Here is a 23,812-nt window from a genome sequence, read left to right on the forward strand (position 1 = left end):
CTGAAATTAACCAACTACATTTATTTCAATAGGTCTGGCTAGGCCCATGTTTCCACCATTTCATTGTAGCGAAGCTAACCTTTCTTTCCAGTCACTTTGCATAGCGTTTCCTTTGTCTTTGTCTCTTTCGAAGTGAGATTGATAAATTCTTCTTCAGCAATCTCTTAACTTTGGTAGATGATTACCTTTTTCCTCTGAAGTCGATTTTTGAAAGGAGCTGTAGTGTGATGAGCTAATTAACATGAAAATAGAGTATATAACCTTAATTAGGCAAGATTATGGGCTCAACGCAATGGGATGTCCTGAAACTGCACACTATGCAAATATTAGCCTCCTCATTCTTCCCATTACCCTTGAAACCATCAAGCAAAAGGATGTTTTTGCAGTGTGTAGCACACTCAGTGCCAGGTGCAAATCTTTCAACCAAAGGCTGGTAGTTTGGGCGTGCTTATTGGGGAAAGAAAAAGGGAAGGAAAAAATTCAAAGATAAGAAAAAGTTCAATAAAACTCAGGATTTTATGATTAAGTTAGGCGGTTTAGTTACCTCACGTGAGTATATACCTCCTTTGGAATTCTAATACGTTTCTCTGCGGGCACCACTGTGAATTATGCAAATCTTGAGAGCTTTCAAATCCAGTAACCACCAAGAGTACTATAAAGCCGATCTGGGGTTTACTCAGGCATCGTGGATAGAGGAAGACAGTGATGAGATGAAGTCACAGTGAATCCCCAGGTCCTAATTTTAGCCAGTGATTTTCGTTTCCTTCACCACCAGAATCAGAGTGGTAGGGTAAACAGAAAACTGACTTTCCCCTTCCTACCCTGAAATGTCAACAGCCAAGGGATCGATACCCTCAGACACTTGACTCCCCAGCCACCGGGCAACAGCTTGAGAGCTGCAGTACGTAAGTCTTAGATTCTCAGTAAAGCTGTAAGAAGGTGTTTGTTTCAATCAGACAGAAAGAAAACAACTATTTGCTTTCAGACGCTGAGGAAAACATGACAGAGACAGAAGACAGTCCAGCAAACATGAGCGCTAGCCCAGAGCCCCACTTTATTCTAAGATGCCACCCATTGGCTAAAGGTACCAAAGATAAGGGGTGTGTGTGTGTGTGTGTGTGTGTGTGTAAAAAGTGAAGTTGGAAATGTGTAACTTTGTGTTTAACAGATAAAATAATATTAAATTATTAGTCAGAGGTCAAAAAACCCCATGCACTATAGCTAGGGTCAGAGTGCATTCACCCTGTCCTTCATAATATCTCTTAAGCTAGTCTCTTCATTATTTTGGACATAGTTGACTGATGTGCTGGCATAGGCTCGTTGAATCATTACAGCAACAATAAGATCCTTAGAATAAGACATACTTTAAGGACAGAGAAGATGAAGAACAGAGAAGTTAAATGTCTTCCATGGGGCCAGGTTTGGCAAGTAAAGGTGTTTGCCACCAAGCCTGACAACCTGAGGTGGAAGGAGAGAACTGACTCCTCCCGAGCTGTCCTTCCATCTCCACTAGCACTTGCAGGAAACAGCACACCCAGGACTTGAATTTCTGTCTGCGGGACTCCACCAATACTGTTCACCACCCTGGTAGGCTCTTGAGTGCTCATCAGTCAGTCCTCCAATAGTCCCTTGAGTTATTAGTATTTTCTTGAGTGCTGAATGGGAATGAGGCTGGAGGACTAAACTGAAATACAGGGGAATTCCATCATTTTCTCCATACAAAGGGACCCTGCTGGGCTACTGTGTATGAGGTGTGTCTGCAAGTGTCCTGGAAAGAGAATCTGATGTATGAGAGATAGAAGTATACAGGGTTAACTAGCTAGATACAGGCCATATGATATAATGTGTTATTGTATATAATGTGATAGGGAAAAATAGGTACTGGATAGAAATCAGGGGGGCAAATATTTAATTCCTGTGTCTTCTGCTTGGTAGGCTGGATTGATTGGGGTTTTAACAAGAAGCAGGTGGTTCAAACAAGAGAGTCAATGGAAAACTACTTTGGTAGATATTAAGGAGGGCAGTGGCAATGTACCCTGACACTAGCCACAGTAATATTAGCCTTAATATTTAAGGGACTCATTTGGTGGGCTGAGTACTGCTAAGTTTCAGGGAGAAATGACATCATAGAATGGAACTCACTTGACAAGTACTTATGGGGAAGTACTGTTACTACTGTACCCAGGGCCTGAATTTAGGTGACAGCAGATAGGAAATCCCCTGATTTCATTCTGGTCTAAATCCTCTAGAAGCCAATGTAACAGGGAATGCATGCAATAGACACAGGGCCCTGCCTGTGTCTGAGGGGTCTGAGGAAAGACAATGGGAGTGATCCTGAGCAGGTGACTAGTTCTCTCTGTTTCTGTTTTTTCCAAGGTGGTATACGGCTTCCACATTGATAACTGACCTTCAAATTCCTGCTTTCAACACTTTATGTTGAAAACCTTCCAACTTGGGGCTAGAGAGATGGCTCAGCAGTTAAGAGTACTGACTTTCTTCTAGAGGTCCCGAGTTCAATTCCCAGCAACCACACAGTGGCTCATAACCATCTGTAATGGGATCCGATGCCCTCTTCTGGGCATGTCTGAATATATGAAATAAATAAATAGGGCCGGGTGGTGGTGGAGCAAGCCTTTAATCCCAGAACTTGGGAGGCAGAGACAGGAGGATTTCTGAGTTCGAGGCCAGCCTTGTCTACAGAGTGAGTTCCAGGACAGCCAGGGCTACACAGAGAAACCCTGTCTCGAAAAAACAAACAAACAAAAAAACCATAAAAACAAAACAAAACAAAAATAAATAAATCTTTATTTAAAAAACAAACTTCAAACTTAACAAGAATAAACATGAACACACACTTATTCATTAGCCACATTCACAATTTGTTAACATTGTCACTATTGCTGTATTCTTTTTTCTTTTTTATTTCAACACACATGAGCTAATGTACCACACACACACACAGACACACACACAGACACAGACACACACACACACACACACACACACACACACACACACACACACATACACAAAACCAAAATTTGTGCTTGGCCAACCACAGGCTACTTGCTGACATCCCAAGACTTAACAGTAGAACAGTATAATAGCTGCAATGTACAGCTCCTGGCATTTCCCCCATGTCTTTCAGTGGTACCCATGATCAAGGATCATAATCCAATACCCTAGCATCTATTCATCTTCCTCTTCAGTCTAGAGTTATTTTCCAGGGTTTCTTTTTATCATCACCTAGGATACTAATTTCTAAAAGGAAGTCTAATTCCAGGCCAGCAGTTTTGTGAGACACAGGCTTGTGGGCAATCTTGCCATGGAGGATTCACTGTATCTGGAGGCACGTGATCGCAGAATGTTCCATCTTTCGTGGACCGTACTATCTACGGAATATCTAAGGAATCAGTTACCTTTTACCAGCTTACCAGTCCAGTCATCTAGTGAGTGATACATGTGAATATCTTTTCATCAACACTCTTTCACACATGTTCTTTTATAGCCATTGAATTTTCTTACAGTGACAGAAACAGTTTCATAAAAGCAAACTTAGAAAACCCAGTAAGACTTCTTTGAAAGTTCCAATTATACCTTCACTCTTTTCCAGTGCTGAACTGTTTGTACTCGTTCATCAAACATTTCCAGAGTGTTCATGTCAAGCCCTGGCTAATGCAATTTTCACTAGTGTGTTCATAGGCGCATGAACTAATGTCTCTGGACCGATACTTCCCTCCCTCAGGATTCCTGTTGAAAACTATGTATGAATCTTTCCACTGGTGCTCTTGGTTAAATACCCTCAAATGGAAGCCATGACTTGCTCTTATCATCTTCTTTATTCCAGTAATTGCGCCTCTGTCCTCATAGTGAGCCTTGAGTAAAAGAACACTTTTGCTTACTGGGTTGCCAGCCGTCAGCAGAATGCTTTCCTCCACGTGATGGTATTTCCCTTGAAAAGATCTTGAGTTGAAGCCATTGCCTGGGCAACAGTAGGTCCTCAAGGCGACAGCTGGCAAATCTTCATGGTAGGATTCAAATCTAGCTGCCTTTGGATTCTTTGTCTCTTTATTGGCAGTGGGATAAATCAGCTAACTCTCAAGGCCTTGCTTTATCCCTTTATTAAGTGGAGGAAAGTAACGATCCTTATTTTGTATGGTTATTATGAGACTTGAGTGAGATAAAATGGCAAATATTTGGACAATTTCTGATCATTGCCCTCGTGACGGCTACTGTTAACCGTTCACTCAGTAGGACCTAGAACCACCTAGAAAGGAAACGTCCAGGCACACCTGTGAGAGATTAGTTAGTCTCAGGGCAGTCTTGTGAGGAATTACGTTGATTGTGTTAATTACTGTGAACAGCTGCTACCTCAACATCCTGCTGCCTTGACTATCATACTGTATAACAGACTATGAGCCTTCAACTGTGAGGCCGAATAAATACCCTTCCCCATAAGTTACTTTTGTCAGACTATTTTATTATAGCCACTGGAAAAGAAACTAAGGACCATCATTCCTCCCAAGCCTCAAAAAGCTTTTCCCATTACTCAGTGATTCCAGATTAGCTGCCTAGCAACCTTGCCGCCAAAGCTGTCATCTCCTTTGTTGGAAGGGGGGTTAAAAAGCCACTATCTACAGGCCCAGTCCAGTCTCCATTTATGTTTACGAATAAAGCTTTATTAGAAATAAGCCACACACATTATTTAAGCGTGATGTGATATGGATGCTTCCACCCTAAACCTGAAGAGCCAGTTGTGGCAACATAGACTACATGGTCTGCAAATCAGAATACATTGACTACATGTTCTTTACATGAGAAGCTTGTGAATTCTTGTTGCCTGGGGGTTTTGTAGTAGACGTCTTCCTGATTGTATGTCACACGTTCTTGAGCCCATCCTCCCTTTCCTTCTGGGCAAGAAGGCAGTTTTGTGAAGTTTGAGCTTGGATGTGCTGATGGCTTTTTGTGTTTCACTGGCTCTTGCGGAGGCATCAGCTCCCACCAAGCTCTCTGGAAATATGGTTCTTTTTGTCTGAATACTCACCTCTTACTTTTGCCCTCAATAACGAGCCCAGGGTTTCCTTCCCCCAAGAAGACTGTCCTGATGCCCGTACCTGAACCAGTGGTTCCTGCTCCTCTATAACGCTTCAACTCTATTATCTATCTCATTCCCATTCTGCCGTGATTATGATGTAAGTATAGCTGTCTGCCATTGCCGCTGCCATGGCTCACCAACAGGATAGGAACACACACACACACACACACACACACACACACACACACACACACACACACACTCACTTTTAAAGCCTTTAGTGCCCAGTCTGGGTCCTGACCCCTTATGAGTGCCATTAGGTTGTTATTGCTTCTTGCCATACAAGTCGGGGATTGGAGGCTTCTCCAACATGCTAGGAGAATGTAGAGAAGAGACACATCACAAGCCATTTCTTAGAGTGTTGACACCTCAGCTAAATGCTAGGGGATGTGGAGAGAAGACAACGAAATATCAGGAGCAAATACAGCATAGGAAACCTGTGTCATTATCTTAAGACCCGAAGGAAGCATATTGGGAAATGGCATACAGAATGAAAGGTATGCGTGAGCACACGCTAGTGGGCAGGCTCTATTAAAGGAAGCCTACAGTCCCGACTCTACAGAGTCTCTTCTGATGGGGTGCAGAGATGGCAGGAAACCACAGAAACACGGGAGCACTTGTCTGTCGCTGCCTTTCAAGAGCTCTGATTAAAGGCATGCTCTGCCATGCCAGGCAACCAACTAAGTTGTTTTTTTTTTTTTTTTTTTTTTTTTTTTATCTTGCCATCATTCCATCCTAAGTGCACACAATTCATAGCATATTATAGATCCTCAATGAACATCCCTTTCATCCTTGAACTATTGAGAGCTCCCCAGACTTAAGGGAAGCCTTCAATGTTTAGTATTCTAAAAATGCATTACAAATATGTGTATTAATTATTTCAATTATCTAATATGCATTAATATAGAGAATACTTAGATATTCTAAATACTGAACATTGTAAATAATTTTAATATTATAAAGGTACCATAGTATTTATGATTGAACATTTGCCCTTTCTACAGTTCAGTTTAAGAATTCTGGTAATATTTACCCTTAGTTTTGAATTTCTTTTTTAGTGGTGCTGGGAATTGAACCTAAGGCCTACTGCATACTAGGCAAGTATTCTACCCCTGAGCTATATCTCCACCTCTGAGCTGTGTCTCCATCACTGAATTGTGTCTCCATTGCTGAGGTATATGAGTTGTGTCTCCATCACTGAATTGTCTCCATTGCTGAGGTATATGAGCTGTGTCTCCATCACTGAATTGTGTCTCCATTGCTGAGGTATATGAGTTGTGTCTCCACCCCTGAGCTGTGTCTCCATCACTGAATTGTGTCTCCATTGCTGAGGTATATGAGTTGTGTCTCTATCACTGAGCTGTGTCTCCATTGCTGAGGTATATGAGTTGTGTCTCCATCACTGAGCTGTGTCTCCATTGCTGAGGTATATGAGTTGTGTCTCCATCACTGAATTGTGTCTCCATTGCTGAGGTATATGAGCTGTGTCTCTATCACTGAGCTGTGTCTCCTAGTTTTGAGTTTCTACCTTTTAAAAGTCTTACTTTTTTTTTTTTTAAGAAACCTATCCTCCTGTGGCGGTTTTAAATGTCTTTTCATTTGGGTTGACTTTTCCTGGGTCATCCTCAACTTTATTTTGCCATTGTTATGGTTTTAGAAACATCTGATTTGTTTCCCAATTGAAAAAAAACCAGAGGCCCTTTTCTCTGCTTTTGTTTTTTGTTTTTTTTGTGTGTCTGTGTGTGCATGCATGTGCTTGTGCATATGTGTGTGTGTCTTTCCTTTCTTGTGAGTTTGACATTTTTCTCAATAAAATACTAAACGGAATTAGGCAAAACAAACTTTTTTGCACACTGAGGGGCTCATAAAAGGACAGAGCATCATATGTAGAACATAATTTTTATGGGTGCCTTCTAAAGAGAAATTCAGACATCGGTTCCAGGACGAAGAGGGATGACCAAGGGGATGCCAAGAAAGAGAACTGGGTGGTTAAAGATGACCAGATGACTGGATAAAGTTGGGATTGGAATTTAGGCATACCCTGCACTACAGGAAATTATACTCTCCAAGACTCCACTTATCCAGGTCCTCAGAGGTGATTCGAAGCTTCAGTTTCAAGTTGAGTACATTTTCCATCCCTGGATTTGCTTGTTTTGTTCAGTTTTACTTTGAATATTTGAGGTTGTCTTTATGACGTAACAGCTAAACCCACGGCTTCCTTTCTCGTAAAACCAAAACAAAAAGGCTCTCTGTTCAGGTGTCATGTGTGTGTGCTACACATATGTAGCACGTACCTTGGATCAAAGCTGTCTATATAAAGTCCTTGAGTCTGTGTGGGTTCAAACACATTTCAAAGCTTCAAGATCCTGTACGGTTTTACTCTGCTTCCTGAGGACCCAAGCACGTTTCCCATCAAGCCATGGCTTGTCTTGGAGTCCAGAGGTACAAAGCTCAACTGCAGCTGGCTTCTAGGACGTGGCCTTTTATAGCCCTGCTCGCTCTTCTCTTCATCCCAATCTTCTCTGAAGGTGAGTGGAGACTTCTGGAACATGGAGGTGGAGGAGGTGTTTTTCCTACATGGGTTTCATTTCTTTCGGAAGCTAAGGACAGTGATTTATAGAAATGCCAGAAGTGAAAGGCCAACCCTCTCCCTTTCGGTTTAACAGCTTCCTACAGAAGTTCCAAGAAGAGTAGAGGAGGTCTAGCAGTAGCAAAGGAGCTGTGACTGCCCGTAGCAGCTTGTTGGGATCCCAGTTGGGATCCCAGTTGGGGCTTAAGGAACCATGAGAGCGGATTTGGGGGAGAACAAGTTCAGGTTCTATTTTATCGCTGTTAGAAAATACCATAAAATTAAGAGATTTAAGGGGCAAAAGGCATTTGAAATTCTGAATACACTTGATCCTGAGATCACAGTGACCTTAAGATTTTTCTCCTGACCCCCCCCCCCCGTCTTCCCCCAAAAGCCTACCTAACTTCAAATAATTAAGAATTTTTCCTCATTCACTTTTAGTTTTTGAGACACTCTTAGTTCTTTAAATCATCACACCTAAGGCTCAGGGAATATTGTAGAATAGGGGGCAGAAAGACTGAGAACCAAAGGTATATAGTGTTTATTGTGAGATTGTGTCTCTTAGGATGCCAAATGGTACACCCATAAAGTATCACCAACATGACTGCCTAAACATGGTCTGGATAAGGACAAGAGTAACAATAGGCATACCCAAGTGGATGGGGAAAGACCAAGAGGCCTCAACACTGTAGAAATAACTACAGGAAGCCAAGGAATATAGAGAGCAGGAAGCTTCCGAGGGAAAAGCACACCAGCTGGTTATCCAATACCCAATGGTCAGCCTTGAACACATAAAGCAAATAACACAAGAATGAGCAGGTTGCATTAAGAATGAATATAACTATACAGCTGAGCATATTACAACAAATAATGAAAAAAGAGGCCATAGATTTGAAAGAAAAGCAAGGAGGGCTACATGGGAGGGTTTGGAGGAAAGAAAGGAGGAATAATGTAATTATGTTATAATCTCAAAGAATAGAAGAAGTAATGAAAATAAGTGAAGGAAAAATAAATAAGTTATTTTAAAGATGGAATAGTTTGAACTTGAAAGAAGAAGGAAAGGGAAGGTGATAGAAAGGCAAGAAGGAGATGGGAGGAAGGAAGAGAGAAGAGAGGAAGGAAGGAAGGAAGGAAGGAAGGAAGGAAGAAAGGAAGGAAGGAAGGAAGGGAGGAAGGAAGGGAAAAAAGAAAGGAGGGAAGAAGGGAGAAGAGAAGGAAGAAGGGAGGAAGGACAGGAGGAAGGGAGAAAGGAAGAAAACAAACATCAGCTTTTTGGTCTAAGAGTCTTTCTATTATTTTTTCTTCACAAAGTCCTTGATTGTTTCATCAACTATATGTGGATTTTAAGTATGGATCCCTGTGTTTCAGATGAAATAGAAGCTCTTGAAAGGCTAATACCAGGCTTGTTATGTGCCTTGAAATGCACGTATCTACTGGACCCTCACTAGTTCTCTCTAGATCTTTGAAATTAAGAAATCACATAGTTTATGTGAAACTGATGTGCGAATGATATTTGATCATTTAATTTTACCAAAGAAGCAATAGTCAGGTACAGTTTCTTGTCTGAATAGGTCACAAAAACTTTAATGTGGGAGAGAACTTTTTAAAACACTATAGTGGGGTTTCTGTGAGCAAAGGATGCTTGCAGACTGTCTCTGATAGGAGAGATGAAAGCTGGGCAGACACCTGCTGTTTCACCCGCCAAGCTGATGGAATAACCATGACAACAGCGGACATATTTTTCTCTTTTCAGAAGACAGATGCTAATCAGTACAGGTGCTTTCAGGAGAGGCTAGAGTACCTATATAGCCTGGTTTATGGTTAGGGGAGGTGGTCTTGGAGACTAAGCCTGGGGTGGTATTCAAGATTGTAATATGGAGGGCATTGAATGCTAATTATTGTCTTGTTTTTATAATTGATGTTAGTAAACTTCCAGGGACATTGTTCAGTTTAAGTTTAGGGTGTAATCTCCAACATAGACCAGAGAGCAGCCAAGTTAGTTGTGAAATGACAATATGACATAAAGCCACTTTTATTTTGTGTGCTGAGGGTGGAACCCGAGGCCTTGTGTACTCTAGGCAAGTGCTCTACCACTGAGCTACATCTCTAGCCCTTCCACCTGTGGTTCTTTGTTTTGTAAAGCAATGTCTTGCTGTTTGGCTGATGTTGGCCTTGAACTTGATATGTAGCCTTCATCTCCTGGTTGCTGGGATTACAGATTTGTACCACCAATGCCAGGCTGCAAACCTGCCAATTTCTAATGATGAAAGCATGTGTGCGTAGAGAGCAGGACTCCTTTCTTTTGTAATACACAGGGAGGAAAGAGAAAACAGCAACAACAGCAACAACACCCCCAAAGGATGAGGAAAGTGTTAAGTGAAGGAAAGAAGGGAGGCAGAAGAGGTGGCTGGGAAGCAGGGGAAGCCCAGAGAAGTTAAAGCAGGGTTGCCTCTACCCAGAGAGGAAATGACCCTGGTGCCCTCAGCTCTGTGGCTTCCTCATCTGATTTATACACCACTCTACCACTGTGATGCCAGGGAAAGGGTGACCAGTGCATTGACCTGAGGTTCAACTGTTCTGGTTGACAGAGGCACACTTATTGATAAGAAGGCAGGAAATTTTGAGGCTTACTTTGAGAGATGAGGCAAGGTTCTGTACGAAATATCTTTACTGCCACTCACTATCCTTCCTACATGATGTGGTTCTATTATCAGCAAAGAATGCACTGCACTGGCATGTAGGTTACCCCTCTTTCTTACTGCAGGAGAGAATAAGTGAAAGGAAGAATCATTTGCTAAAATGACACATTTTATGAGAGCCAGGTCTTCTATTTGCTATACTAATGTTCTCCTTGCTATATCCAACTGTCTTCAATAAACTGTCAATAAGGAGATCTTGGAGAGTGACCGACGACAGCTGAAAGATGGGAAGTGGGGTGCCAGGGTAGATGGATGGAGAGGCAAAGGGTGAGGGGAGTTTGTTGAGGGGTGAACTTGCAGGTGCTCATCCAAGATAAATGTCTCCTGGCCTCAGGTGTGGTCTAGTAGCCCCAACCATGGATGATCATGAGTCCACTAAGTTTCCTTTGGCTTTTCCATGTCAGCCATACAGGTGACCCAACCTTCAGTGGTCTTGGCCAGCAGCCACGGTGTCGCTAGCTTTCCATGTGAATATTCATCTTCACACAACACTGATGAGGTCCGGGTAACTGTACTGCGGCAGACAAATGACCAAGTGACTGAGGTCTGTGCCACGACATTCACAGCAAAGAATACAGTGGGCTTCCTGGATTACCCCTTCTGCAGTGGTGCCTTTAATGAAAGCAGAGTGAACCTCACCATCCAAGGACTAAGAGCTGCTGACACTGGACTGTACTTGTGCAAGGTGGAACTCATGTACCCACCGCCATACTTTGTGGGCATCGGCAACGGGACCCAGATTTATGTCATTGGTGAGCAAAGCCATTCCACTAAGAACAAGTCTGTTGCATTACTATCATCTTTACACAAGGACAGTTTTGTTCCTTGGTTTGAGGGTCCTTCATAGTTAGGTCTGTGATGCATAGCTAGGAATTCTCTAAGGGATAGCAGTCTTGCTTATGCTGATTAGTTACATAACCATCACTCTGATTGCAATGAAATGCATCTAGGGACCTGTTTTATACTGCTGATAGGCTAGGACACTTGTTCTTGAAGGTTAGCCTTGTTCCTTTGGTGGCACTCTGGGAAAATCATGCATTAAATAAATAATAGCCAGACTTACCTGTGGATTACCAGTATAAGTTAGGGTTGACTAGCAAGGCCTGGAATCTCTAACTACTTCTTATCACCCATGATGAATTAGGACCCCACAATTGGAAACTGTCTCAGGAGGTTGATGCTTTGTCTTCTATTGCAGATCCAGAACCATGCCCAGATTCTGACTTGCTCCTTTGGATCCTTGCTGCAGTTAGCTCGGGGTTGTTCTTTTACAGTTTCTTGGTCACTGCTGTTTCTTTGAGCAAGATGGTGAGTGTGGTGTTGACACTTCCCCATAGTTAATGAGGACATCTTTTGTTGTACCCCACTGACCAATTGGTGCCGAGTTGAAGCAATAAACAAGGAGCAGGAAGGATAGGGTAAAGAACACGCTAGAACCCCATGCACTTGCTTTAGAGGTTTCAGGATGACTAATGCTGTACGTGAGCATGTTTGACAATGAATGTTTGTGTGCTTCTGAGCAGAGTTTCAGTTTGAGTAACTGTTTGAACAACATGGAGCAGCTGTTTTGGTTGTCACCATCATGGCAATGGCCTTAATCCTAGTGACCCTGGAACACAGGAGTCTGCTGGGCAACCCTTGCTCATTAGAACCACCTGGATGGACTTTTGTCCTTCACCAAACACCATCTCTTGGTTCCCCTTGTGCCTTCTTTGTTCAAGCCATAGCTACTTATAGAATAAGTATTATCTATCTTATTCTATTTATTCTCGTATTCTACTTATTCTCATCCCTGTAATCTACTCACTTAAAGCGCCCTGCCTTGCCTTCCTCCCTAGCTTGTGAAGGAAAGGTCTGGTTTTTATTTAGTACATTGGTAGTGAAAAGAGAGAACTATGGAATCAAGTCTTCAGTCAGGGTTCCGAACAGTCCTCAGTCATGTCTGCATAAGGCTGGCTTTCCTTATCACAAACAATGTCCTTTGTCCCCATCCCTTCTCTTCCTCTTCTTCCTACTCTCCCATTTCCTCATCTCTCTACCTTTGTCACTTTCTGTATCTCTTTCTGCATCTGTATTTACACACACACACACACACACACACACACACACACACACACACACACTTTCACAGAATCTCTGTTCTGCTGCTGTCTACATTTTTTAATCTGCCATTAAGCTACCACCCAGACTGGCTGAAGTTGTTGAGGTGATAGAAACTAATACAGACAAAGAAAAAGCAATAAAAAGCGTAAGAGGAATGGAGATGAGGAATACAACTTCAAAATAGGTTATCAAAGCCACCTTCTAATGTTTCTGGTGCTTTGATTACCACAGACAAGATCTAGCCAATTATCTTGGGCATTTTTCGGTGTTCTTGGTGAGGTTGTCTCAAAACCCTTTCCTCCCTTTTGGAGAATTATTTATCTAAGGTGAATTTGATTATTTCAATTAAGAAAATCTCCCAGAGTTTATAATCCTGTATGTCATTGTGCATGTTTAATTTTTGTTGTGGAGGGACCCGATATTTACTGGGTCCTATTATGGTTACAATTGGCTTCTGTATTCTTTGATAATAATTGCTTTTTTTTCTTTCTTTCTTTTTTTTTAATGTTTTGGCAGCTAAAGAAAAGAAGCCCTCTTACAACAGGCGTCTATGTGAAAATGCCCCCAACAGAGCCAGAATGTGAAAAGCAATTTCAGCCTTATTTTATTCCCATCAACTGAAAGGCCATTTATGAAGAAGAGTGTACTTCAGACTCTAAAAACTGAGGCAATTTCAACTTTCTTTTTCTCTCCAGCTACTTCTACCTGTTTGTATATTTTAAGGAGAGTATGCCTCTCTTTAACATAAAACTGGATGCAAAATTCCAATTAAGCATACTACAATTTAAAGTGAAGAACCATGAACAGAGAGCTGGGATATTTCTGTTCCGTCAGAACCGTTTTAGCAAAAGCATCCCTTGGAAGCAGCATAGAGATATGGCATTATGATGTAAGGTCAAGGGAACGTTGGGGAATGGCACAGCCCAAAGAAAGGAAGTGGCTGAAGGAAGACCTTATGCTGTACACATCTTGTATTTACCTGTGAGATGTTTATGACTTAAATGATTTTTAAATTTTTCATGCTGTTATTTTCTTTAACAAATGTATAATTACATGAAGGTTTAAAAATTTATTCACACAGCTATGTGACATAGCCAGTGGGTTCCAAAGGTTGTATTGCTCCAAGATGTGTTTTTAAGTGATATTGTCATGGGTGTTTCATGTGCTGTTGTGTACTTGCTGGTGGTTTGAATATAAACACTATGTATCAGTGTCTTCCCACAGTGGGCTCTGGGGAAGTTTTGTTGAGGAGCTTGGGACACTAAGCCATCAGGTTAGACTCGAGGTCCTGCGTTGACTGGCTTGGAAACTGGATGAGGCTGGCAAGCAGTGCTCAGTTGCACTAAACCGATGTTGACGTCAGAACTGGGTCTTTACACTCATTTTTTTGTTTTTTTGTTTTTGTTTCTGCTTTTGTTTTCTTCAATGACTTGCAAGGAAACCAAAAGCTGGCAGTGTCTGTATGAACCCAACAGAACACTGTTTTCAAGGAAATGCCTCACTCCTGAGACCAATAGGTCTGGTCTTTTAGGAAGCCCCAGTACTACCCCCTACAGTACTATGGCTCCTCCCAAACACAAAGTTAATGCCACAGAAAGCAGCAGATGGTAGGATGGGATGCATGAGAGTTCCTGAAAACTAACATTGTTAGTGGTGTTTTTTCTTTTTTTAACTCAATATTTTCCATGAAAATGCAACAACATGTATAATATTTTTAATTAAATAAAAGTTTCTTGTGATTGTTTTTTTGGAGCTGCCCAATTGATCAGTTTTGTATTTAAGTGTAGTGTTTGAAAAATGTTTTGATTATGTATGGATATGCACAGATGTCTGTAGGTGTCCCTGAGGTGTGGGATGCCCCCAGAGCTGGAGGTACCAGTGCTGCGAGTCCAACTCCAGTCCTCTGCAAGAGTGGGTGTGCTCTCCTGACTGCTGAACCAGCTCTCCGGTCCCTGAGCTTGATTTTGATGGATTCATTCGGCACTTAGTAGGAGTCTTTTGTGCTAAAAATCCTGGGGACAAACTGGATAAGTGAGAAGAGGAAAAGCGTGTTTTATGAGTCAGCCATGTACCAGCCGTGATCTGAAGCCCATCCTGGGAAGAACCCACCCGTTACTCTTAAGTTATCCTATTTGGATAAAATACAGGCACACATGTCCTTTACACTATACACACAGTTCTCTTTATCCAGACCCCTCACTTCCCCTTTCTTAACCCACAGTCTGCAGCTTTACTAACTGATTACTGTTGTCATAGCAGCTCCCAGTGCTGTTAGACATTCCTCCTGCTATTTTTGATTAGTCTTCATTGTAAATGGAGAGTTCCCCTGTGTCTTACATACGGATTGTTTTGCAGACGTAGAGAAAACACACTGTTCTGTGTTACTAACAACACTCAAGATTCGGGCCAACTCGAGTCTCTCTGATTCATGGTTCACCAAGGTATACCAGTAGCCTGGTTAGTTTCCTTTAAAGTTTCCCATTCTTGACCTCCACATCCTATTGTTGTCATGCGCAGCATTCTTTGTGCGGTTGCAGACCACCTGTAACTGAACACACTGGGTCACTTGCAACAGACACTGGCTCAGGGCCTTGGTTCTCTCTGCTCTGACTCAAGGGTTTGGATGGCATGGCTGGAAATGTCCCGGAAGCTCTTAGCGCTTCCTTTCTCATGATCACTTAGGTGGAGTTCTTTAACCTGCCTCCCCATGTCTCTCTGTGTGTCTCTGTGTCTCTGTCTCTCTCCCCTGTGTCTCTGTCTGCTTGTCTCCTCATGTCTTTCTGTGTGTCTCTATCTATCTCTCTCCCCTCCCTTTGCTCACTCTTGCACACACACAGTTCCACAAAGTCCTAACAAATGAGACAGCGCCACTGTAAGCACTTCAGAAAGTCTTGCTAAGTAAAATGGGACAGGTGTGTTTCAATGCAGGGTTGTGGTTATTATTTAGAACATGCTGCTATGACACAGGAGGTTCTGCTTCCTGCTCTCTCCGTCTTTGGTTGGAGTCCTCGATGAAATATGTAAATATCTTTCTGCTCCAAATAGCTCGAGACAAATTTCAACAGTAATATGTCTCATTTATGGCCAAAGGATCATGGATAAATGAAAGCTTTTTCTAACACCTTTTTCATTTATCTGTAGCAATCAGAGACGGACATTGTCCCGAGACCAGAAGACTGGCCCTATCATTGCATTCCAACTTGCATAGCTCTGGGGACAGGTCTCAAGAAAGCCTAAATATTCCATGTGTCTAAATGAAACCTGGTCTATTGTACACAGGTAGCCCTGACTTTCAGACACAGATGTAGATGACGAGGGAGTGAGACAGAACTCTCGGGGCTGCAGAATTGACTTCATCTCCTTCCCACCCAAGCACATGCCTCTGCTCATTTTTTTCCAGTTATGATAATCTCATTTCTGCTATTTTTATTTCTCTATTTTTATCACTAAATATATAGATTTTAAACTCCTGCATGTGTATGTATGTGTGTTTTCACATGCACACATGCTGTGTAAGTCCAGTGTGTGTGTACTGTGTACGACAGTGCCTATGGAGGTCAGGGGACAATTTCAGGTATTGTCCTTTACTTTTTCTCTTTTTTTGAGACAGGGTCTTTGCTGTGTGACACTGTGTGTCAAGTCTTACTGGCCCATGAGACTCTCATCTCATAGGAACACTGGGGATCCAGGATGGGTTAACACATTTAGCCTCACATGGCTTCCAGTGGTACAAACTCCTTGTACTTGCACAGCAAGGCTCTGTCCATCGAGTCATTTTCCTAGTCCTCAATCCCCATCCCTGTGCCTATTGAGAACAACCTCCACCATCAGATTACTGACACTTTAAGCCCATACAATTTCCCCCCTTTCTGTTTCACAGCAATCTTTGGTTTCACCTCTAATAGTTTCAAGCGTGCCTGAATTTTATGCCTAGCTTGATGTGGAAGCCCTCTAGGGATCCTCACAGCTTTAGGCATACTGGAGATGCTCCAGCAAGAAGCCTAAAGTGCTGTGGAGCTAGCGTCTCTGAGACTATGGGAGGAACAACTGTCCTCTACTGAAAAGCTGTCTGCATTTTATTAAGTAGTTCAGTCTAATATCCATTCCTCTGGTAAGAAAATCTCTATAGGTTAATTCATCTTGTCTTAAACCTTTAAGATTCTGGAGTATGAATTCCGTGCTCATTACATTCTACATTTGTGTCATGATCTCAATCATTTTATGGGAAGAATACTCTCAATTTTATGATCTCCCTTTCCAACTAAATATTTTTTGTACTCAAACAGAGACTCCTCAGTGGCCATATTAGGCATATACCTAGTTTAAGCTTAACTGGGATTGCATTTGCAAAATGTTGATGTCATTATACTGTTAACTTACAAATCCAAGGAATCATGTTGGAAGATCACAAATAAAAGAGGCAGTGACTCTTGGGGCATAGATGCCATGGCTGTGTTTCTCTTTGGTATCTAGTGAGGGCCATGGCTCCTTAGAACCTTATATACTTGCCTATATACTTTTTGCTTTTATAGTTTAGTTCAACTTTCTCTATCCTATCCAGAGATATGCCAGTGTATTGATGAAAGAGAGGAGAGTTTTCTTTCATGCTTACTTGGTTATAGACTATGATAGACATTAATAGGTAGGTTTGCCACATTCTGCTTTGAAACTCTCTGCCTTGAAACTCCATAAACAAACAAATGTGAACTGGCTCTACAGTGGAATCAATATCTCAATACATTCCATATTTCATTCTGAGGACTCTGTCACAAGGACAGTTTTATATTTTTAATGACAGTAAGAATAAAAGGGATGCTGGAGTCCTCCCATTTGGAGTTTTTGGTCAAATACAAGCAGAACCTATGGTCATGGTCATAATTCTAACCTGACTCCTGACTCCACTCCAGGACACACATGGACACTTTATCACTGGTGGGAAGCCAGTTCTGAAGCAGAGACAACAGTTGATTTTCAAGCATTTTCTTAGACATCAACTCTTTCTGGTGTACCTTGCAAGATGCCCGGCCTCAGCCTCTCCTTAGAAACCTGTGATCTCTGGGAGTTCATGCTGTCACTGATGCTCTTGCATTAACTGTACACAGTTGTTATCTGGGACACTTGGAAGTGCAGATGGTGTGTGCTTCACATCCCGAGCTTCCCATTCACCAGAGAACAGGCCCATGGGTATTCAAGTGTTCTCCCAGGTCTCTGAGTCATACTGCCTGAAACTGTCCTACTTGGCATCCTCCCATCATAGATGGCTAGAACTAGAGGGGGCAGTGTAAATCGCCTTGACACTGCAGAGGAAAATAAGCAGAGGCTCTGGGAACCTTATCCACAGTCACAGTGTGTGGCAGTTTGAACCAGTCTAGAAAGTCTGATCTCTGGGTTTTCACATCCAGGTTGTGCACCAAGTACCTCTCTGAGCTGTTCTGCCCTTTTCAGCTGTGTCTAGAGAGTCAATGCTGACACATAGGCTGCTCTCAGAAATCTGCTTCCCAAGTGCTGGGTAGGATCATCTGGATAAATGAGATGCTGGTTGTCACCAGTGCTGGATTGTTTCCATCCTTCCTACCTCCTCCTTAGCCTTCCCTGATGCTTAGCAGCAGAGACCAGCCCACCCTTAGCAACTTTGCAGAATGCTTCTGGGAAAACATGAAACATTCCACTGCATGACACCCTGTCAGCAAAGCTGGTGGAAGCCCGAGAGAGAGCATCTACATTCTGCTGGGAGTCAGTGACTTATCACACACAATCAAGTTGCCTTAGCAACCAACAGTGTTTCAAAAACAACGTGATTCACACAGAGTGAAATTATGTATTTGAATAAAGGGAGGAGACCCTGGGAAGCACAGTATGAAATGTGTTCTAGAGAGCCTCACAAATGGTTACTCGTGCACAGCCCCTTTCTGAAGGACTTTCTTTCCCTTCCTCTTGTTTCACCCTGAAACTGTTTGAATCCATACCACATTCATCCCACCATTAGCTTCTTTTTTTTTTCAGTGTGTCAAAAATGAACTTGGCTTTCTTTCTTTGTGGTAACCTGGCGATGTCTCTGTCCTGTGTCTCTGTCCTGGAAATGTCTTTCTGCTCCTGGGATTTTGTGAGCTTGTAAGATGGCTCACTAGATAAAGGCACTTGTTGCTAAGTCTGAGGACCTGAGCTCAATCCCTGTGATCTACAATGTGGGAGGAGACAACGAATTCCCACTAGTCATCTTCTGTTACACACACACACACACACACACACACAAACACACACACACACACTCACACACACACACACACACACTCACACGTACACACACATGCACACGCAGTCTGTGCCAGACTTACACTGGCTTTTATCTCAAAGAAATAAATGTAATGAATTAAGAGTAACATTTCCACATATTCCTTTTGAGGTGAGAATTGTTTTTGTGCTCGGTCTGTTTCAGGAGCTCCTTATTCAGAAGGGAGAAGGTACTAATTTTTTTTTTTCCTCTTTGTAACCAAGCATCTGATGATAATGACTGGAGTGAGGAAAAGCTTCCCTTTTCTCACCATTCGAGGGTACAGTCCATCACTATGGAGAAGCCATGGCAGCAGAGACATTGCTGCCTATGCCCTGAACTACTCGCTGCCCTACCCTACCTGCCCTTGGGGGTTGGAGGTGAGGTGGCTCCGGAATAGACAGCAGATGAGAAAAGCTGCAGCAAGCTTATCTGAATACCGCTTCAAGTTCCTTTAATACCCTCCACCCGTACCCTATTGGTCCCAAGAAAGCATCTCTTCTAAACAGCAGTTCCTGATTGGCTGATGTTGTCTGCATCAGAAATCCTTTGTCTCTTAGGCAGTCCTCAGTTAGGTCCTCCTGCAGGAGACGCCTTTGCAGCTCTGGCCCTGGTATTTATGCAGAGGTGGCCAAGCCAAGCCGTTCCTCCTACAGAATTTGGAGAGAGAGAGAGAGGAAGGGAGAGGGGGAGAGGGAGGGGGAGGAGGGGACGGGGAGAGGAAGGGGAGAGAGACAGGAATGAGAGACGGTGGGAGAAGAAGATTAATGTTGGTACTTGGTGTGCTTTCTCCTTTTTATTAGATCTGTGGCCCCACCCCATGAACCAGTGCTATCCACAGTTAGGATGAGTATACCCATTTCAGTTAACCTAATATAGAAACTCACCCACAGACAGGCATAGGTCTGTTTTCTAGGAGATTTTAGAGCTTGCCAAATAGACAGTCAATGTTAACCACCACAGAGGGGACAGAAGCTGCACATAGAGTCACCCATGACCTCAGCTAATTCCCACAACATCCCACAGATGAGGCCCTGCCACCATCTTTATTTTCAGACAAGGAGACAAGTTGCAATAGGTTTTAGTTCTTGCCTAAGCCCAGGCAAGCCATTAGTGCCTATGTCAGGGGGAGCCCTGGAGTTCAACTCCAAGGCAGCATTCTTATTTTCAAATAACGGTTTCTGAATTCTGGTGGCCCCTGCAAACAGGAAAGAGAGTGTGGAAAAGAAATGCGGACTGATATGCTCAGAGAAGTTGAGCATGTACCACAGGCATTGCAAACTGTTACTGGAGCAAGCAAATGCTCAAAAAGCTTTCTGAAGGTGCTTTTGCTAAGACTGTCCCCAGACTGGCTGTAAAGAGTGACAAGAAAAATGGGAGGTACACGCCATTCAAAGATGGGGGTCTGGTTGCAGCCCTCAGCCTCGGTACCAACTTTCACCATGAGATGGTGGATGAAGAGAAGAGCTTCTCATATTGGAACTCAACTCGCAGATGAGGAAGTAGAGGCCATTATCAGGTCAATGGGTGAGGAATTCTGTAGCACGGTTTCCTGAGAATGAGATGATAATCTAACCCAGATGGGCTTGAGATAATAGAAATAATGACCAATGGAAGCCAATGGGTGCTACCCTGCATGCATACCTGTGAACTTTGAAATGGGGTTAGACTGTAAAAGAATAATACGCTTTTACAGGAGCAGAAGGTGAGGGTGAGGGCATGAAGAGGAAGAGTGTTTCTGAGTGGATGGCAGAGATGTCCTGGAAAATAACCACAAAGCTTCCTGAGACAAAAAAAAAAAAAGTAGAAGACTAAGATTTGAAGATGACCCCAAATGGCAAACATGGTAGACTATTAATTTGTGAATAAAACTGCATAGCATAGGCCAACCCTGCAGGCCTCAAAGAAGACAGAGAGCTGCCCACATCAGAACCCAGGTCTGTGGTACTGAGGTTGTGACAGATGAAGACACCATTTCTGCCAGAATCTGTGAAAGCAACCAGGAGCAAAGCAGGAAACTTTCCTGTGTGGAATAGACAATGGTTTCACCCTGGATTGATGATGGTGCCATTGATTCCACTCTGGAATGAGAAGATGGAGACGGGTGTGTGTGATATAAGTGGGCACTGAGCAGGAGTCAGAGCTGACCATGGGGAGAAGAATCAGGGAACGTCACAAAGGAGTGGCTGAGTGCCCTTGCCTGTACCAAGCTGAGTCATAGCTACCACATCTGTCCCAATTTGAGTGTTCATAGTGTTTGTAACTGGAGCTTAAGGAGACATCATTTAAAAAAAAAAGGCATGATGGTTGTGTTGAAGGGATGTTGTGTGAGAGATATATTAGATTTGCTTTATGCACTTCCTGGAACACTCAGCTTGAGGGTTTCATAGCAGCATATAAAGGAAGGGAAGTTTGGAATCATACCCAGACAGAAGGCATTAGATTCTGTCCTGTTAGCTTGGGACAGGCCTTCTGGATCCTCATTAACTGATGGATAAGAGAAGGAAGCAGGGGTTAGTCAAGGAAAGTTATATGGAAGTGGATCTGGTTGAAATTCTTAAGAACACACAGCACTCATGTGGATTGCATCTGAACCTTGCAATTGGTTTAGCCTCTGTTCAGTTCTGTGTCTCTCAATATGGGTTGAACTTAACAGGTAGATGTTATAGCAGGAAAAGATTGGTGCAAAATACCCCAAGTCAGAGAGCTGTTGACCTCCTAGTAGACCAGCCAGTTTACTTTAGATCCCTGATAACCCTTAGAGATTTAGAGAGCAAGATCTGAGTTGAGATCCATAAACAAGGGGTACTATATTCTCCTGGGGAACGTAGTAGCGAAGTACTTGCCTGAGGCTGGATCTGTAATGGATCCCTGGGCCACTGATCTTAGCCACACCCCCCAAATTTCTCAGTACACACCTATGGGGAACCATGAGTAGTAGTCACTGTTGGCACTCAAGATGGCAATGTAACCTTTACACTTCCTGTCCTTATTACCACCTAGCCCAAATACCTGTCCCTCCTTTTTTTTTTTGCTTTTTCAAGACAGGGTTTCTCTGTGTAGCCCTGGCTGTCCCTCGAACTCAGAAATCCTCCTGTCTCTGCCTCCCAAGTGCAGGGATTAAAGGCGTGCTCCACCACCGCCCGGCAATCCTACTAACTTTTAACCCTTGGCTACTCCACTGCAACCAGCACTTCTTGCTCATTGCATAGTCTTGTCCCTAGAATAATCTCATTGTAGGCAACAAGAAAGTCTTCATTTGTGTCTACACAAACCTGTAAGACAGTAAGAAAGTATTTCTATTTTTTGCCAAACATTTGCCCATCATTTCAGAGGTAGATTTGTATTCAAGTCAGTTTGGGATCTTAACTTCTGCACTTGGTAGCACATCCTGCCCCACACTGATGTAAGCTTAGGTAGGAGGAGACCAAGGTTACTTAATAAACACTGAGAGGGAAATTCACATCAGAAACTTACATCATCTGTAGTACATTATATGCACTCAGCTCAAGCTAGTCTTGATCCGAAGTTTGACAACTGTCCCAAGACTATTACTTTTATTCTAGTAGCTACTGAACTATTTTTGTCTAACTTGGTTGCCTGGTTTGCAAACTGTTTTAAATCAGATGTCTGTTTTGCCCAGTGAAACTGAGAGAACTATTTTATAATCATGGTCTCTGGAAATAAAATAGTCATTGGAAAGTTTTAATAAAAACATATGTGTTAGTAACAGAATTTTAAGTCATGAATTGGAAAATATGTAGCAAACTCTTTATTTACTAGTCCATATTGATTTTACTTGTGGAAAATTTTGATATTAAATTAGACCAAGGCTAGCTTTTCTGTTTTAAGAAAAGAAACCTAAATGTAAATCATAAAACCAGATGCATTTTCTAGTTTGTTTTAGATAATATATATGATATAAAACACATCATATATTACTTGCCTTGGACTTAGAATGAAAAGAAACTTGTTAGTCCTGTTATTGAATGCTGCACATTTATAAGATAGATCTAGATTGATCCTAAATTATATTCAAGAGTGAATATAAAATGCATAAAGCTATCATGGATAAAGTTAGCTTGCCACGTGTATATTCTATCATTTGGCGCTTTCCTGGTCATGGATTTACAAGTTTGTGCTTAGTTCCTTGAGAATTACTGGTCACTGATTTTTCCATAGATTAGAAAATATGCAGAGAACTATTGCTTCACTGTCAAAAGTCTATAATATACCCAGAGATTAAGAAGGAGGCTGGCCAAGGTGATTCTCTGATATCCAGCTTGGTGAAATACCTGGGATCATGTCTGTGGAGCACTGAAGGGAGTTGTGAAGGCCAGGGAAGCTAGTTAACTCTTGTTTGCAAGGCTAGTGGGCCAGGTTTCCTTTTACAGGAGACTGAGCCATTCCTGTATTAGACACTGATTAGTAGCCATGCATTTCTTGCCTTGTCACTCCAGTCCAAAGTGAACTCCCCATCCTTGGCTTGTCTTATAATGATGTAATTCATTACATCCTAAGTATGCCCAAAACTTTAACTGTGAGGATGAAACACTTATCATCTATTATTGGCTCTTTCTACTCTGTAGAGACCATGAGGCATTTAGCTAGAGCTTGATCTCTGCAGCTGGGGGTTGGAGGGAAGGGAGGATTGACTTGATCAGTATTCTATGCCTCAGTTTCCTCCTATCTAAAATGGCTGACACTGAGCATATAGAGCTTAGAATGAGTGTGGCATGGGTTAATCAGTAAACCATATAAGTTAAATGCTATAGTACACTTGATTTTTTTATGACTTTCTCAGTGCCTTGGGTGTCATGTCAGGCTGAGACAGTTCTATTCTTCTTCTTGCCTTCCTTTCCTTAACTTTCACCTCCTTTCTTTCAGTAGACAGCTGTTAGGCAAACAAAACACATGTTGGTTAAAGGAAGGTGCCTGCTAAGCTTGGGCGATTGAGTTGCCATCATCTCATCACCGTTCTTCCTTTGTTTCTCTAATCTTCCCAGGTTCCATTCTGTGCCTGGAAAAGTGATCTAAACAGACAGCATCACCTGACTGTCCTTGTCAACTGATCC

The 23,812-nt window shown here is 42.4% G+C and overlaps 1 protein-coding gene across 3 annotated transcripts; it reads left to right on the plus strand.

Moving 5' to 3' along the window:
• The first annotated feature begins 7,198 nt into the window (after positions 1–7,198).
• Ctla4 (cytotoxic T-lymphocyte associated protein 4) lies at positions 7,199–23,812 on the plus strand. 3 transcript variants are annotated; one of them, XR_004118206.1, is made up of 5 exons: positions 7,199–7,623; positions 10,768–11,115; positions 11,562–11,671; positions 12,983–13,447; positions 23,744–23,812. XR_004118206.1 is itself a non-coding variant. In XM_031368844.1 (4 exons), exons 1-4 carry the CDS (start codon positions 7,515–7,517, stop codon positions 13,085–13,087), a joined length of 672 nt encoding a protein of 223 aa, XP_031224704.1. In that variant the 5' UTR covers positions 7,199–7,514; the 3' UTR covers positions 13,088–14,211. The 3 variants fall into 3 exon arrangements, 2 of the variants coding, with proteins under 2 accessions (XP_031224704.1, XP_031224705.1); XM_031368844.1 differs by lacking the exon at positions 23,744–23,812 and having other exon boundaries at positions 12,983–14,211; XM_031368845.1 differs by lacking the exons at positions 11,562–11,671; positions 23,744–23,812 and having other exon boundaries at positions 12,983–13,050.

Source organism: Mastomys coucha, unplaced genomic scaffold (genome assembly GCF_008632895.1).
Source record: "Mastomys coucha isolate ucsf_1 unplaced genomic scaffold, UCSF_Mcou_1 pScaffold14, whole genome shotgun sequence".
In the NCBI taxonomy this organism is placed as follows: Eukaryota; Metazoa; Chordata; class Mammalia; order Rodentia; family Muridae; genus Mastomys; species Mastomys coucha.

Bases quoted from the DNA above. Each gene is read 5' to 3' on its own strand.
- Ctla4 (XM_031368844.1), top strand. From the start codon at position 7,515: ATGGCTTGTCTTGGAGTCCAGAGGTACAAAGCTCAACTGCAGCTGGCT. The intron at 7,624-10,767 runs GTGAGTGGAGAC...TTTCCATGTCAG, and splicing joins CATCCCAATCTTCTCTGAAG to CCATACAGGTGACCCAACCT. The intron at 11,672-12,982 runs GTGAGTGTGGTG...ATGTTTTGGCAG, and splicing joins CTGTTTCTTTGAGCAAGATG to CTAAAGAAAAGAAGCCCTCT.